Raw genomic sequence first — 16,475 nt, forward strand, 5'->3', positions numbered from 1 at the left:
ATCAACTCACAATCATCAGTAAAATAATGGAAATTGCTAATGAGCTATCAAGCTAAATTATTCAACAGAATTCCAGTATTGATCAGTATTCAAAATTTATTTCTATTTCTACATAAACTGTATTTCTTTTAGATACAGATCAGAAGTCGAGAATGTTTGGGCTTTGTTTAGATGATGGTAACGATTATAAACATCGTTAGTCTTTATTTTACAGATTCTTAGATCACATTTCACTTAGAAATTCTCTTGCATTAATTGAAACCATTCTTAACTACTGTTAATCCCAAGAGAAAAATAAAGAAAATATCCAATCGACTCCCCACCCCCCACCCACCGCAATAAGGTGAAAAGACATGTTGAGTATTCTGACAGCCTGACAGTCTTTTAGAAGGATACAGGAAATATTAAATTACCAATGGGAAAAACAAGCTGCAGGGTATTTATGAAATATTCAATTTGAAGCCCAGTAGGGAACAAAGATGAACAAGCAACTTCAAAACAAAATCAGTTCTAATGAATAATACTGCTTGTGATTAGAACAAATCTAAAACATCTCTACACACTTCACTTCATAGGCTGCTCTTGACCTCCTGATCTTCCATGCTAACAAGCCACATATCTGATTACCATAACTCATTTAATTACTTGGTAAAAATACCAGGACATTTGGCAATCATTCTTTCAAAACTAGAACATTTTCTCCATTCTATTATACACACATATTATGGAATAATGATTAATTCTTCAAGTCCAGGTTTATTAGCATCTCAACTGCACATACATACAGCCAAATGAAACAATGTCATCCAGACCATAGTGTTCCCACACAACATATATCTTACGCAGTACAGAAACCAACATATTATACAATAAATAAAATATAATTCAAAATACATGTAACACAAGTATACAGTAAAGAGTAGAGTAAGCAGTTCGCTGTCCTACTGATGAGACCTTGGTGGTGGCAGAGTATTCATTAGTCTTACCACCTGAGGGAAGTCGCTATTACCCCAGTCTGGCAGTCCTGCTTCTGATGCTTCTATACCTCCTTCCTGGTGGTAGTGGAGCAAAGAGATTGTGGGTTGGGTGGCAAGGCCCAAATAAATGTCACAAATAGGATACAAAAAGATCTTTTAAGAGATTCTTAGATAGGTACATGGAGCTTAGAAAAATAGAGGGCTCTATAGTAGGTTAAATTCCAGGCAGCTTCTAAAGTAGGTTACATGGTCAGCACAACATTGTGGGCCAAAGGGCCTGTAATGTGCTGTAGATTTCTATGTTCTAAATAGACAGGAGAGAGACCCTGATGATCCTCTCAGCAGTTTTTGCTGTCCTCTGTCGGAACTTGCGGTCCACTGCCTTACAGCTTCTGTATCACACAATGATGCAGCCAGACAGAACACTCTTGATGGTGCTCCTGTAGAAAGTTGTTAGAGTGGGAGTGGGGAGCCTTGCATGCCTCAATCTCCTCAAAAAGTGTAGATGCTTCTGTGCCTTCTTAAGTAGTGAGGAGATGCTGTGGGTCCATTATGTGCACACCAAGGAATTATGTTAATGACATGGCTAACAAAAATAGGTGAATACCAATACATGCCAGACTGACTCCCCACACCCTACTAATTTACCTCATTTAATTAGTAATACCAACAAAAGATATTTATCTGCCTTTCCCACTTCTCTCACCACCCCATCCCCCTAACCCCTCCAATAAGAATAGAGATTGAATTCCTCTTAAAAAATCTCCTTTTTCACAAATGTGGCTTCCTTCTTCTGTGGTTGATAAAGCACAGTACTGCATTTTGCACTCCTTCCTCAAAACAGAGATTTCAGGTAACCCTTACCTCTATGTTCTCCTCTCTCCTTCAGTACTCTCAATTTTGCTCTCTTGCCCATATCCACTCCATTACCTTTTTTTGTCCTTCAATATTTCACCCAAAATATCCCACCCCTTCCTTCCTGCCACCCCCGCCCCCCCGCACAAACTGGTCCCCCAATTTGCAATGTTAGCATTCATGTTGAGAGGCCAAGAATATAAAAGCAAGGATATAAGGCTGAGGCTTTATAAGGAATTGGTCAGACTCCACTTGGAACATGGTGAGCAGTTTTGGGCTCCTTATCTTAGAAAGAATGTGCTGGCATTGGAGAGGGTCCAGAGCAGGTTCATGAAAATGATCCCGAATATGAAATGATTAATGCGTGAGGAGCATTTGATGGCTTTGGGCCTATATGCGTGAGAGTCTCATTGAAACATATGAATATTGAAAGGCCTGGATAGAGTGGGTGTGGAGAGGAGATTTTCAATAGCAGGGGAGTCCAGGACCAGAGGGCGCAGCCTCAGAATACAATGACGTCTCTTTACAACAGAGTAGAGGAGGAATTTCTTTAGCCAGGAGGTGGTGAATCTGTTAAATCCATTGTCACAGGTGGCTCTGGGAGCCGAGTCATTGGGTAGGTTTAAAGCAGAAGTTATGTTCTGATATGTTTAAAGCTTCTTGATTAGTATGGGCATCAAAAGTTATGGAAAGAAGGCAGGAGAATGGAGTTGAGATGTAAATCACATGATGGAGCAGACTTGATGGGCTGAATGGCCTAATTCTACTCCCATGCCCTTCATCTCTCCTTTAATGTTTCCCATTATCAGAATCCAGCACTGGTAGCCTTGGTATTCTACCTTTCACCCTCCAGCAAGTCCCTCGACCTCTAACCTCCTGCGCCACCCACTCCCGTCAACCAGGTTCCATCTATCTTTTTAGTACTTGTTCCACCTATCACCTACCCCTTCTTGATCCACTTCCAGGCCCTTGCCTCACCCCACACCATTCACCTTTCCTGATGCAGGGTCTCGACAACTCGTCAGCAACTCCCCCCACCCCACCATAAATGCTTCTCCAGCGTTTGCTTGTTCCAGATATTAACCTGCCACTCATTTATGTCAATCTGAACAACGCCACAAAATGACGACCCACAGATGTTTCAAAGTGAATTTGTTGTGTAAGCTGCTTCAAGGTGATTCAATTTATGAACATATCATACAAGTGCAACTGTTTTACAAGTCATCTGAAGGTCAGATCTCCCATTCATCCATCATCTTATGCTTTAGTTTCCAAGGATGCCAAGATCAGTTCTATTTTGTCATATTTTGGGCATTTATTTTCTTACACTCTCCCATTAGAATTGTCTATTTGTACCAAATTCAGCAATAGCTCTGATTTTGCCATTTTCATTTCTTTTCAGCTGATGCCAATTTTTGTCATTTTAAAATTTCAGTTCAAATGATGGTATCAAATTAATTATTTCTCATTTTTCTCATGAAGATGCAGAGATTTCACTGCAAGGCAGCTCTCATTCCTTTCAGCACCACAATTTTTATTTTCCTGAAACTTCAGTTATCTAATCAAGTCAAGTCACTTTTTATTGTCATTTCCACCATAACTGCTGGTACAGTACACAGTATTGTCTCTAATTAAGGCGAGTTGTTGTAATATAAAGGGTACAGTTTTACGGTGGCGGCTCAGAGACACCTGGATGTTTGCATGAATCATTGAAGGTGGCAGAGTAAGATGAGGAAGGTAATCAAAAATATATTCAGATTCAAAGGCTTCAAAATAGAAATGCAGAGTACAAGTTACAGAGATACATTATAAAATATTTGGTGAGCCACAATTGAAAAGCATGTCCATTTCAGCTTTAAGAAATATGTGAAGATTTTGCAGAAAATACAGAATGCAATTATTAAAATATTTGAGAGACTTGCATCATGTCAAAGGAGAATCTGGGGCTGTTCTTATAAGAGACATGGTTGAGAGGAAGCCATGTGTGTGATCTGGCCAGAGTTGATAGAGGTAAACCATGCTCATTTATTGGAAAAACCAGAAGTTCTGCATGTCTGTGGGTTACGGATAGGAAGCAAAACTAACTGCATTGCTCTTGGGGGGAGCTAAAATTCTTTAAAGAAGCAAATTACTGCAATTATATAGTGCTTTGTTGAGACAATATCTGAAATGCAATTCTGGTCTATTTACCTATAAATGGACATACTTGTTACTGAGGGATTGTCGTGAAGATTCATTATACTGGTTCTAGAAGAGATTATAATGAAGGTTCATTATCATGGTTCTAGGGATGTCGTATGAGGACGGATTTAGCAGACTGTGTTTCTAACTGATCTCTAAAATTCAGAACAATGAGTGGGTACCTCATTGGGACAGACAATATCCTTAAAGGGCGTGACAGTATTTCCACTGGTTCAGGAGTCAAAAACTGAAGGTCACAGTCTAAAAATAAGAGGTGGGGCATTTAGTACTAAAATAAGTAGAAAATTTTTTCACAGAATGGTTGATGAATCTTTGGAATTCTCTGCTCCATAGGGCAAAGGAGGTGTAGTCATTATTTTATTCAAAACTGAGATCAATACATTAATGAGTACTTAGAGGAATGAAGTCATATGGGAATAGGGCAGAAGAATGGTACAGAGATATATGATCTTGATTTTACTGAATGTTAGAGCAGGCTCAAGGGGCTGAATGGCTTATGATCCTATTACTTTTGTTCTGATGTGAGTAGCTTCTTTCTGTAAAGTTAGCATTCCATTTTGTGATTTAAAGAATGGTAAAAAAAAATGAGGCACTGGTGGATCAGAAGCTATTAAACAGAGAAAATGAAAATACTTGAATAAAACGGTCCAGGATGCAAGCCGTAGAGGACTGGCTGAGCTGCCAAATTGAACAATGGAAAATTCAGATGTAGAGGTAAAAAACAGCTCTATATTATAAACATTCAATGTGTTCGTCTGATAATTTTGCAAAGTTTTAAGCTTTTCTGGCCTTTAAGAATGTGATAAAGATTTAGTGGATGACAGGACAAATCCAGAAATGAAAGGACACAAAGTTCACTATTTAAATTCTGAGAGTAAAAATGCTTACTAACACTAGCAATCTAGAATACAGAAGCTGAAATAATGAGAATGGGGAAGATTTAAAGATGTAACAATTCACTGCTTGAGGAGGAAGAGAAACTAGGGTAACTATTCCCACAGCCATTTATCTGCAGAGCACGTTGCAGAACTTAGTAGAGATTTCTGAGGAATATGTGGCATACAGTGTAATTTACTAAATATGTTTCAGCACGTAACATTTGGTAATATGAGATCAGAGAACTAGAAAAGGTCAGCTCTGTGGTGCAAAAAATATCACTGATTTTAAATTTAAAGATAATCAATAAAGAAAATATTTATTAAGCATTCTAACCACCAATCCATCAATTTACAAGACAAGTCACTCAAGGACTTGGGCTATTTTTTTTTGCTTGACTATATGTTTACTGCTATGAGCTATCCATGTCTTGTGCTGTATGTGACAGTTGGTACTGTGTTTTGCACCTTTTCCCTGGAGGAACACTGTTTTATTTGGCTGTATTCATGGATATTCTCGTATAGTTGAATGACAATTGAACTTGACCTAAAGAGTGCAGTGAGTTAATATTCTAACAGTAGCTGTAAGCAAATGACACCCATTAAACTGGAGCTCCTCAGAGCTGAACAACAATCCAAAATTATTTTAGCCTCAAAAATGTGTTTCTTCTGCCATCCTCCTTCATTTTGTTATCTTCAACTGATGTTTCTGAAGTAAACTAAATTGCAGGAACCTCAAGCAAACTGAGTGCTGGCTTAGATGTGGAAATCTTGGGATTATACGTAGACACATATTCTCTTCATTTTCTTTTACTTTGTAAAAGCTACTGCACAAACATCACCCAATATTCCAGTCAGATCTAAATGCTCTTAGCTATAAAATCCAACATTGAAGAACATTGGTGGGACTTAGTTCCTAAATAATTGTAAACAGCAGGTGATACTCATTACATCGTACTTGGAAACATGCTCAAAACTTTGCTTTCTGGGCTCTCATTGTCCGTAGAATTTTGTCAATGTCAGTTAAAATTGAAAAGCCCTGTACCATATTTCATGTTAGATCATTCATGTTAGTAAATGATTAAGCATCTTAACTAAAGTGCTCTGAGTAAAATATAGAAAGAATACCACAACTGAAGGGCAGTGAATATTCAGATAACATTGACTATAGAGTAAAATAATGTGGTTAGTTTGCCCTTCAGGTTTATGGTTCACTGTTCAGAAACAAAATGGATGAAAGAAAAATAGAGGGTTACGGGGTAGTGTGGGTTTAGTACTTTTTTTTTAAGAATATATGGGTTGGCACAACATCGAGGGCTGAAGGGCCTGTACTATGCTGTAGATTTCTGGTGTCTAAAATGATGGAGGAACTCGGTGGGTGAGGCAACATCTATGGAGAGAAATGGAACAGTTGATGTTTCGGGTTATGACCCTTCATCAAGCTTGGCCCAGTACCTCGACTGTCCACTTCCCTTCACAGATGTGGTCTGACTCATTGAGTTCCTCTTGTATTTAGTTCCTTTCTCCAGATTCCTGCATTAACCGGAATCTCGTGTCTCAATTTTACCAATTCAGAAAAATGTTAATATGTGCAATGACTATTAATCAAGCTTAGAATTACTTTTAAATGTTTTAATAACTGGTCACCCCTGGATCAATTAGTAACATGCATAAGTGAAAATCTTCAATGCTTTAAAACCTTCACCAATCCCACAATTTAAAAATATCGTGCTCCTTCAAATCTGCACTCTCGCAGTGCAGATCACCAGTGGCAGCCGTATCCTTAGCTGCCAAGCTCTTCAATACTGGAACTCATCCTCTAAATCTTTCCCATCTTTAGAATGCTCCTTAAATTCTACTTCACCAAGGTTTTTGTTATTTTTCTTCCTAATTCGTTTTATCCATTTGAGTCAGATTTTATCTCATAGCAACTATTTATACTTAAATATTTACAATTCCAAAAATGATCTAGAAAAATAATGACAGTTAACACTTAAAAGTACAAACTGCATGTACAGAGAAGGGCTAAATAGGAAATAGCATTCAGTGTGAAAATTACATTTAAAAATGCTAAGTTTGACATTTGAAACAGAGACAGCGATGCACAGATCAGTGAACAATCAGCTGAAGCATGCACTTCACTTTTCTCTTTGCACTGCTTACTGATCTGCTCTGTACTTCCAACAGCATCTTCTTTGGTTCTGCGTTAGATAATTATTCAAAGGATCACAGCACTGCTTCAGTTTTGAAAAAAAATCTTCTACCAGTTCGTGCAGCCATAAGACTCAAGGAGATGTACGGCAATTTTAAATTTTAATTGTATCACTGAGACTCCCATTGGTGTGTACAGCCAATAAACAACAAAGGCAGTACTAGCTGCATGCAAATATCACTGACATTTTCAATCAGCTGATGAGCAATAAGCCATGTAAGCTTTGAAAGCTGGTGGGAATATGGATTTCGACTGCAGGAATATGCAGTAAGCAGTATTGCATAGAAAGCACTGTCAACTTGAAGACATTTGTGAATGAGACAAAAATGGAATGTATATCTCGGTAAGCTTTGGAATTACAAATGAATATCTAATGAAAAGGCAGATAGATTTGCATTTCACGAACACCTTCAGGACATCATTAAATAATTTACAGCAAGCAGCACTGTGAAATAGGCACTGTTGTAATTTCGCAATTGTGACTGCCGATTTGTTCACAGCAAAGTTTTAAAACAGCAATGTGATAGTATTCAGGTTTATTTCAGAACAACGTCCATCGAGAGGTAAATATTGTCCAAGTTTCCGGAACAGCTTGGCTGATCAAGTATCGTGAGATCACAACATCTTGAAGACTAGTCAGTGATTCAGTTTAACAACTCATCCAAAAGTCCAGCATCTCCAACCCCTGAAGCATTTTCAGTAGTACAAATGTAAACCTAGATTATTCTAAGCACTCTGGTTTCTGGAGTAATACTTGAACACACAATTTTCTGTATGCTCAATGAACAGTTGAGCCATATCCTCTCACAGTATACGAAAGCTACAGTGAACAGTTAGCCCTGACAGCAAATTCCAAATGCAGTGGATTCCGGTTAATTGAGCCATCAGTTAATTGGGGCAGCCATTTATTTGGGACAACTCTTAAAGAACAAAACTAATCAAGAAAGTAGCCAGGATTCTCTTCCATTAATTGGGACACTATGCCACTTAATTAGGACAGGAGACTGTTGCTGAACTGGTTCTAACTAGCATCAGTCCCGTGTGGTTGGCCGTTAGATGCCACACCATGCTTAGAGCGAACTGTTTTTAAAATGAATCAATTGCGTGTGCTTGTGTGTAAAAAGCAGTGATTTTTGTTACTGTTAATTGGTGAGAAATAAGCAGTAAGATGATTCTGAACTGTTTTGCTAAATGCGGTTTCAAACATTTGGGCTTGTAAATGCCAGAAATAGCTGGGAGTGAAAATGAAACAATTTTACTATTTCATCAAGTAAGGAAATACAAAGAATTTGAAGGTATCACCAATCATCTTGAATACTACAATGGAAATAGAAAATTAGATATTGTATGAAGGCAGTCTATTATCAGTACTAGGTTTCTGCACTGATTTTGTTCATTGGATACACTGGATGAATTCCTCCGTCGATAACTATTTGGAACTACTGTACTTTTATACTAGTGTAGTACTATAGATAGCTTATAATTTGTTCTGTAATTCACTTAAATACATAATTTGTTACTCAGTTTGTCTTTCATACCTTTTAAACTTCCCATGAAACCAGCTAATTGGGACAGCAACTTAATTGAGCCAAAATGTACTGGTCCCAGTTAACCAGAAGAGTGTGAGTGTGTTTCTGCTTCTGCCTGGACCACCACTCTGGGCAATGCATTCCAGGCAACCACCACTCTCTGCGTAAAAACTTTCCCCTTTCATCTCCTTTGGAACTAACTCCTCTCATTTTAAACGCAAGCCCTCTGGTATTAGACATTTCAACACTTGGAGATATTGTCTGTGCACTCTTTTATGTCTCTCATAATCTTATAAACCTCTATCATATCTCCCCCAGCCTCCACTGTTCCACAGAAAACAACCCAAGTTTGTCTAACCTCTTGTTAGAGAATGCACTCTCTATTCCAGGCAACATCTTGGTAAACCTCTTCTGCATCCTATCCCAAGCCTGAACATCCTTTCTATAATGAGGCAACTAAAACTGTATGCAACACTCCAGATGCAGACTAACTAGTGTTTTATAAAGCTGAACATAACTTCCTAATTTTTGAGCTCAATGTCTCGACTAATAAAAGCAAGCCTTCTTGACCACTCTATCAACCCATGTAACCACTTTCAGGAAGATATGAACCTAAAATTCAAGATCCCTCTGCTCATCATCACTGTTCAGGTTTGTGCCTTTATCAATCTCTTTGTATTTGACCAACCAAGGTGCAACACTTGACATTTGGCCAGGTTGAGCTGTCCGCCATTCCTCTGTCCATTTCTACACTTGATCTCTATCCTGCTGTAGTTTTGCCAATCTTCTGCGCTATTCACAACACCACCAATCTTCACATCATGTGCAAACTTACTAACCAACCCATCTACAGTTTCATCCTGGTCACTTGTATACATCACAAACAGTAAAGATCCTAGTATTAATCCCTGTGGAACACAACTAATTACAGACCTCCAGCTAGAATAAGCCCCTTCAACCACTACCTTCTGTCTTCTCTGGGCAAGCCCAAATGGCCAAATCACCATCGTTCCCATGCATTGTAATCTTCTGGATGAGCTTCCCATGAGGGACCTCATCAAACGCCTTACTAAAATCCTTGTAGACAACATCCATAGCTCTATTTTCATCAATCACCATCGTCAATAAACTCAATCAATTTAGTAACACATGATTTGCCCTGTACAAAACCATGTTGGCTCTCCCTAGTTAGGCCGTGGTTTTCCAAATTTTCATAAATCCTGTCCCTAAGAATTCTATCCAGTAGCATCCCTTCTACCAATGTGGGGATCACTGGTATAGAGTTTCCAGATTTACTCCTATTCCCTTCCTGCCTAATGAAACAACATTCCTACTCGAAAGTCCTCCAGGACTTAGCCTCTCCCAATAACTCAGAGTATATCCCATCAAGTTTTGAGGATTTATTCACCATAATGCTCTTTAAGAGCCCTAGCAGTACCTTCTCCTTTACCTCAAAGTGCCCTAGCATATAAATACACTCAACATCGAGCACCCCATCCTCCACATCTTTTTCCTCAGTAAATAAAGATATAAAGTACTCATTAATGACCTCACCCACATCCTCCACATCCAACCAAATGTTCCCCCTTTTACTCTTGAGTGGTTCCTCTTGCTCTTCGTGAATGCCTTGGGATCATTTTCAATCATACTTGCAAAGTACTTTCCATGGCCCCTCCTGGCTTGCCTAATTGCCTTGTTGAGTTCTTTTCTGGATTCTTTATACTCCTCAAGGGCACTGTTTGATTTTAGCTTCCTAAGCTTTTCCTTTTTCTTCTTGATTGAATTCATCATTTCTTTCAACATTCAAGGTTCTCTTACCTTCACATCCTTGTTCTTCTTTCTCACTGAAACTTAATGGAATATCTATCTTATAATTTATAGTATATTTATATATTGTACTGTACTGCTGCCGCAAAACAATAGATTTCATGACATAAGTCAATGATAATAAACCTTACTCTGACTTACGGTTATGTACCCAAAGTTCTTAATTTCTGGTAGAGGAAACAGTTTCTCTCTATAATACTATATTGTGAGTATAATACAAAGACTTTCAATATTTGCTCACTTAGATACCCTAAAATATTTCAAATGGAGGAGCAAACTACTTTGGAAATAAATAATCAGAACAGAAAATGTTTGAACTGCTCAGCAGCTCGAGTAACATCCACATAACCATAACAGCACGGAAACAGGCCATCTCGGCACTTCTAGTCTGTGCCGAACGCTTACTCTCACCTAGTCCCACCGACCTGCACTCAGCCCATAACCCTCCATTCCTTTCCTGTCCATATACCTATCCCATTTTTTTTTAATGACAATATCGAACCTGCCTCTACTACTTTTACTGGAAGCTCGTTCCACACAGCTACCACTCTCTGAGTAAAGAAGTTCCCCCTCGTGTTACCCCTAAACTTTTGCCCCTTAACTCTCAATTCATGTCCTCTTGTTTGAATCTCCCCCTACTCTCAATGTAAAAAGCCTATCCACATCAACTCTATCTAACCCCCTCATAATTTTAAATATCTCTATCGTCCCCCCTCAACCTTCTATGCTCCAAAGAATAAAGACCTAACTTATTCAACCTTTCTCTGTAACTTAGGTGCTGAAACCCAGGAAACATTCTAGTAAATCTCCTCTGTACTCTCTCTATTTTGTTGACATCTTTCCTATAATTCGGTGACCAGAACTATACACAATACTCCAAATTTGGCCTCACCAATGCCTTGTACAATTTTAACATTACATCCCAACCTCCTATATTCAATGCTCTGATTTATAAAGGCCAGCATACCAAAGCTTTCTTCACCACCCTGTCCACATGAGATTCCACCTTCAGGGAACTATGCACCATTATTCCTAGATCACTCTGTTTTACTGCATTCCTCAATACCCTACCAGTTACCATGTATGTCCTATTTTGATTAATCCTACCAAAATGTAGCACCTCACACTTATCAACATTAAACTCCATCTGCCATCTTTCAGCCCACTCTTCTAACTGGCCTAAATCTCTCTGCAAGCTTTGAAAACCTACTTTATTATCCACAACGCCACCAATCTTCGTATCATCTGCATACTTACTAATCCAATTTACCGCCCCGTCATGGATTTGAAGCTTCTTTCCGGGGAACAGGCTAAGACGGTAGCACGATATTAATACGCAGCAGCCTCTCCAGACTCTGGATTGGGGATTGCCAAACGTTATGTGGATTTTCTGGTGTAGTCTGTTTTGTCATATGCTTTTGTGATATCATTCTGGAGGAATGTTGTTTCATTTCTTAACTGCATTGCATTTGTGCTTTCTAAATGACAATAATCTGAATCATCTAGATCATTGATGTATATGACAAACAACATTGGACCCAGTACAGATCCCTAAGGCACACTACTAGTCACCAGCCTCCAACATGATAAAGTTATCCACCACTACTTTCTGGCATCTCCCATCCAGCTACTGTTGAATCCATTTTACTACTTCAATATTAATACCTAATGATTGAACCCTCCTAACCAACCTTCCGTGAGGAGAGAAGCAGGGACAATGTTTCAGGTCAAGGACTGACAAAGAAAGAAAGATTTAATTTGCTTGTGAGGTAGCAATGGAGAGAACCAAATAAATTACTGTGGTAGGGAAAAATCAATACTGCCATGGCAACAATTACTTTAAAAACTGGCAGCTGGACACAGAAAAAAATTGAAATAGGGAGGTACAGCTAGCTCTGTAGAGAGGAAAAACTAGTCACCCTATTTCCCCTCTTGTCACCCTCTCCACTATCCTCTTTCATATCTTCCCTTTCTTCACACTTGCACCTCCCTCCACTCTTCCCTGCTGTTATCTCACATCACCCCCTCCCTCTCTTACCCTTCCCATTTTTCTCTTTCCTTTTCACACCTTCTGATTCTTCCTCCTCCCTCTGTCACTATTTTCCCCTCTTCTATTACCCTTTCTCTTCTTCCCCTATATTTTCACTGCTTTCTCTCTCTCTCTCTCTCTACTTCCTCACTTACCCTTTCTCATCCTCTGTCCTCTCAATGTCTACTCTCCTCTACTTTCCCATTCTCCCTGCAGTTGATCATTCTTCTTCTCCCTTTCCTCTCGTTCTGTCTCTGGGCCTTCTTGTCTCACCTCCTCGCTCTTCCCATATCCTCTTCTTTACAAAGTCAAGGAAATATAATCCTAACCTAAGTATCATTGTGGGGAATTCCAGCTACATCCTTTCCAAGGCGTGAGAATATCAGCCAAGTCTTCCTTGGGAGTCAGAAGGTCTTAAACAGCCTTGGCTCTGCTTTGGCTGAAGACACATATGATAATACACAGAAGAACTTGGAAGAAGACTAAAGATTTTTACTTGAACAAGATTATGCATTTTTAACACTACATAATAATGTCAAACATATGTTTAAATTTTGCTCCACTGAAAATGGATGGTCAAATGGCAGCATGTCCTGTTTCAAAAGACTGATATGAGACTCTGTGGAAGTTGATGTTCAGACATGGAAGAAGCTCATCTTCTGCCTATGTACTTTGCAGATAAATAAGTCCATTGCAAACATTCATACTGCACAAGAACCTTCGCTCCTCTGTAGCTGCAGATCTTTGACAGATAAGTAACTACTGTTCCTTCAGCCTCTGATGTTGCTCTTACTAATGTTTATCTTTATCCTCATTTGAGTTCCACAACAAGATGCACCATGCTGATGTGACAGCTAACAACTCCAAGATAAAATGGAGCAACCTCCTAAGTTTACAAGAAAGTTATTTCCAAGTTTTATAAAACTCGTACTCGTTCTCAGCACAAGTTCTATGAACAACAGCTTTGCACCAGTATATCTAGTAAAGCATTGGTGAAATTTAAGTAGCTGTTGACAAATTCACATTCTATTTGTTCAGCCTTGTTCAATACAATTGTTTGCTTTCACTAGCCAGTTGCAGGAGCCCAGGTGGATTCATAGCATCCTTCAAACTGAAAAAGCAATCTGCTGAAATTGTGTTCAATCACTTGGGCATGTTCAGGTAAAAGTGGAAGTAAGAGGACTGGTGCTGTCACTACAAGTGCCCAGTCGCTACCAAATCCCAATTAAAGGGGAAAAAAATTAACACATTATCCCCATTCTCTATCTTCTAACTGCTAACCTATTTTCTATCCTCATGAGTGGTTTGACTACAATTGCATCCCCTCTCAGTTTTTGTTAATGACCTGTTACATTGAACCTTATGAGTAGGTCCTTGGAGACACCCTGATGTATCGTTAGTTATTACCTTTAAAAATTCAACAAGTTTCTTTAGACTTGACTTATTTTAACAACCCAATGCAGACACTATACCAGTTCAGCCCTGAAAGACAATAAAAGGGTTTGCAATACTTAGTCTTTGACATTGTTAACAATATTAGTAACTAAATTGAAATAATACTGAGAAACTAACATTTTCATCATGAATGGAATAACATGTTCCAAAAAACAGTGCAAATAAAATGTTGTTTCTATTGCTAATTAAGAGCCTATCATAAAAAGTAGCAATAACACACACATCGAGAAGCTTTCATAGTGGCTTAACTCCTCACATGTTTTGGTAGCCTTGGAGCGTTTGTAATGTTGGAGGAAGTTTCATGTTACCATATACTGTACACTTCACACACCATAGTATTAATTTGTCATATCAGCAATTCGATTCAAGGGATAAATTTTGCTGCATTAGAAATTATGATAGTTGTTTTCATTGATTACATGACTTGCTCTTACTGAAAATACAGTATTTTTCTGCCTTTGGGCATGTTATGTAAATTTTACCACTCACATAATTATTCATATTACCGTTCCACCCTAGGTTCTCAATGCTCAACTTATGTCTAGTCCATACACACAAACAAGCTTTTGGGAGACCAGTGGGAAGAATCTGCCAACAGCTGCAGGGCTACAGGCATCTGCCATAAGAGAACTCGCTCAGTTGGAGGCAATATCTATACAGTTGAGTTAAGCATCCTGGTTGGCCATTATACTGCCAGTCAGCCATATTTCCAACTTACAAACTGTTCGGGTTATCTACTGGCATCGGTTTATTATTGTCACATGTACCTAGATACAATGAAAATCTTGCCTTTCATGGTGTTCATACAAATCAAACATTAACACAGTGTATTGAGGTAGAACAAGTTAAAACAATAACAATGCAGAATAACATGTAAAAGCTGAAGAGAAAGTACAATGTAGATAGACAAAGTGTAAGATCATAATGTGGTAGATTGTGAGGTCAAGAGTTCTACTTACGGTACAAATGTCTGATATCCAAGGAGACCTGTATACTGTTTCAAAGTTCACAGCGCTGACAAGTAAGGAACAATTCTGAAGCAAGTACAGAATGTGGTATTCAATATTATAAACAATGGATACTTAAGTACAATGTCATGCTGTGGTATTCCATATTATAAACAATATGCACACGGATATTCAAACAGTATTAGCTCCTACCATGGCTATTTTGAATCCAATTCCTGGTTCACCCAATATGCTGTCCCGAGGAAGTCTGCAGTCTTCAAAAATTAGGCTTGCAGTGGAAGATGCTCTAATTCCAAATTTATCTTCTTTCTTTCCCAAGGAAAGTCCTGGTGTAGGCATAGGAACCAAGAAAGCACTTATTCCCTGTAAATGTATTGCAAGCAAAACACTTTAGGTACATTGGCATACAAAAGCTGAATATGTGAGTTTGTTTTTAAAATGGTTTCAACTTCCATTTTACAATGTTCAAATTCTCTCATATAACTTCCTCTGTCAAGTTCTGTCACCATGAAACATCTTTAATATAATTGCACTCTTGACTGTACTGGTAATTGCTCAGTTTGTGTGAAAAGCCACCCACACAAACTGCACAATATCCAGTTCAGCTGAGAGAGCAACTAAAGTTTACATATCAGTTTGTCACAGGCAGGATCAGAGCCTGTGTATTCCTCAAGCAGAGGCCAATAACTGGAACTACATTTAACAACCTGCATGGTTATTGATAGAGATAGATGTACAATGTCAGTCTACAGTGAATAGCAGGGTCCCAGGGAGTCTTGTAGAACAGAGACCCAGGGCCACAAGTACAGAGTTCCCTGGAAGTGGTGACAAAAGTAGACAATAGACAATAGACAATAGGTGCAGAAGTAGACCATTCTGAGATCATGGCTGATCATTCACTATCAATACCCAGTCCCTGCCTTGTCCCCATATCCCTTGATTCCCCTATCCATCAGATATCTATCTAGCTCCTTCTTGAAAGCATCCAGAGAATTGGCCTCCACCGTCTTCCGAGGCAGTACATTCCACACCTCCACAACTCTCTGGGAGAAGAAGCTCTTCCTCAACTCTGTTTTAAATAACTGACCTCTTATTCTCAATCCATGCCCTCTGGTACTGGACTCTCCCAACATCTGGAACATATTTCCTGCCTCAATTCTATCAAATCCTTTAATTATCTTAAACGTTTCAATCAGATCCCCTCTCAATCTCCTCAATTCCAGCGTGTACAAGCCCAATCTCTCCAATCTCTCTGCGTAAGACAGCCCTGCCATCCCAGGAATCAACCTAGTGAATCTACGCTGCACTTCCTCAATTGCCAGAATGTCCTTCCTTAAACCTGGAGACCAAAACTGTACACAATCTTCCAGGTGTGGTCTCAGCAGGGCCCTGTACAAATGCAAAAGGACATCCTTGCTCTTGTATTCAATTCCCCTTGTAACAAAGGCCAACATTCCATTTGCCCTCTTCACTGCCTATTGCACTTGCTCATTCACCTTCATTGACTGGTGAACTAGGACTCCTAGGTCTCTTTGCATTTCTCCCT

At 38.9% G+C, this 16,475-nt stretch overlaps 1 protein-coding gene across 6 annotated transcripts in view; it reads right to left on the bottom strand.

The window, feature by feature from the left end:
- Window positions 1-16,475, bottom strand: part of acads (acyl-CoA dehydrogenase short chain) — a 141,684-nt gene that overhangs the window by 66,627 nt on the left and 58,582 nt on the right. For 3 of the 6 annotated variants that reach the window (XM_059988342.1, XM_059988341.1, XM_059988345.1), the window contains 2 exons: window positions 15,122-15,292; window positions 14,921-14,995 (listed from right to left, as the gene is read on the bottom strand). The exons of 1 other annotated variant lie outside the window; for it this stretch is intronic. In XM_059988342.1, the coding sequence (XP_059844325.1) occupies window positions 14,921-14,995; window positions 15,122-15,292 (246 nt within the window). The remainder of the gene's footprint in view (window positions 1-14,920; window positions 14,996-15,121; window positions 15,293-16,475) is intronic. 2 more of the 6 variants (XM_059988346.1, XM_059988344.1) reach the window with 1 other exon arrangement.

This window comes from Hypanus sabinus, chromosome 13 (assembly GCF_030144855.1).
Source record: "Hypanus sabinus isolate sHypSab1 chromosome 13, sHypSab1.hap1, whole genome shotgun sequence".
In the NCBI taxonomy this organism is placed as follows: Eukaryota; Metazoa; Chordata; class Chondrichthyes; order Myliobatiformes; family Dasyatidae; genus Hypanus; species Hypanus sabinus.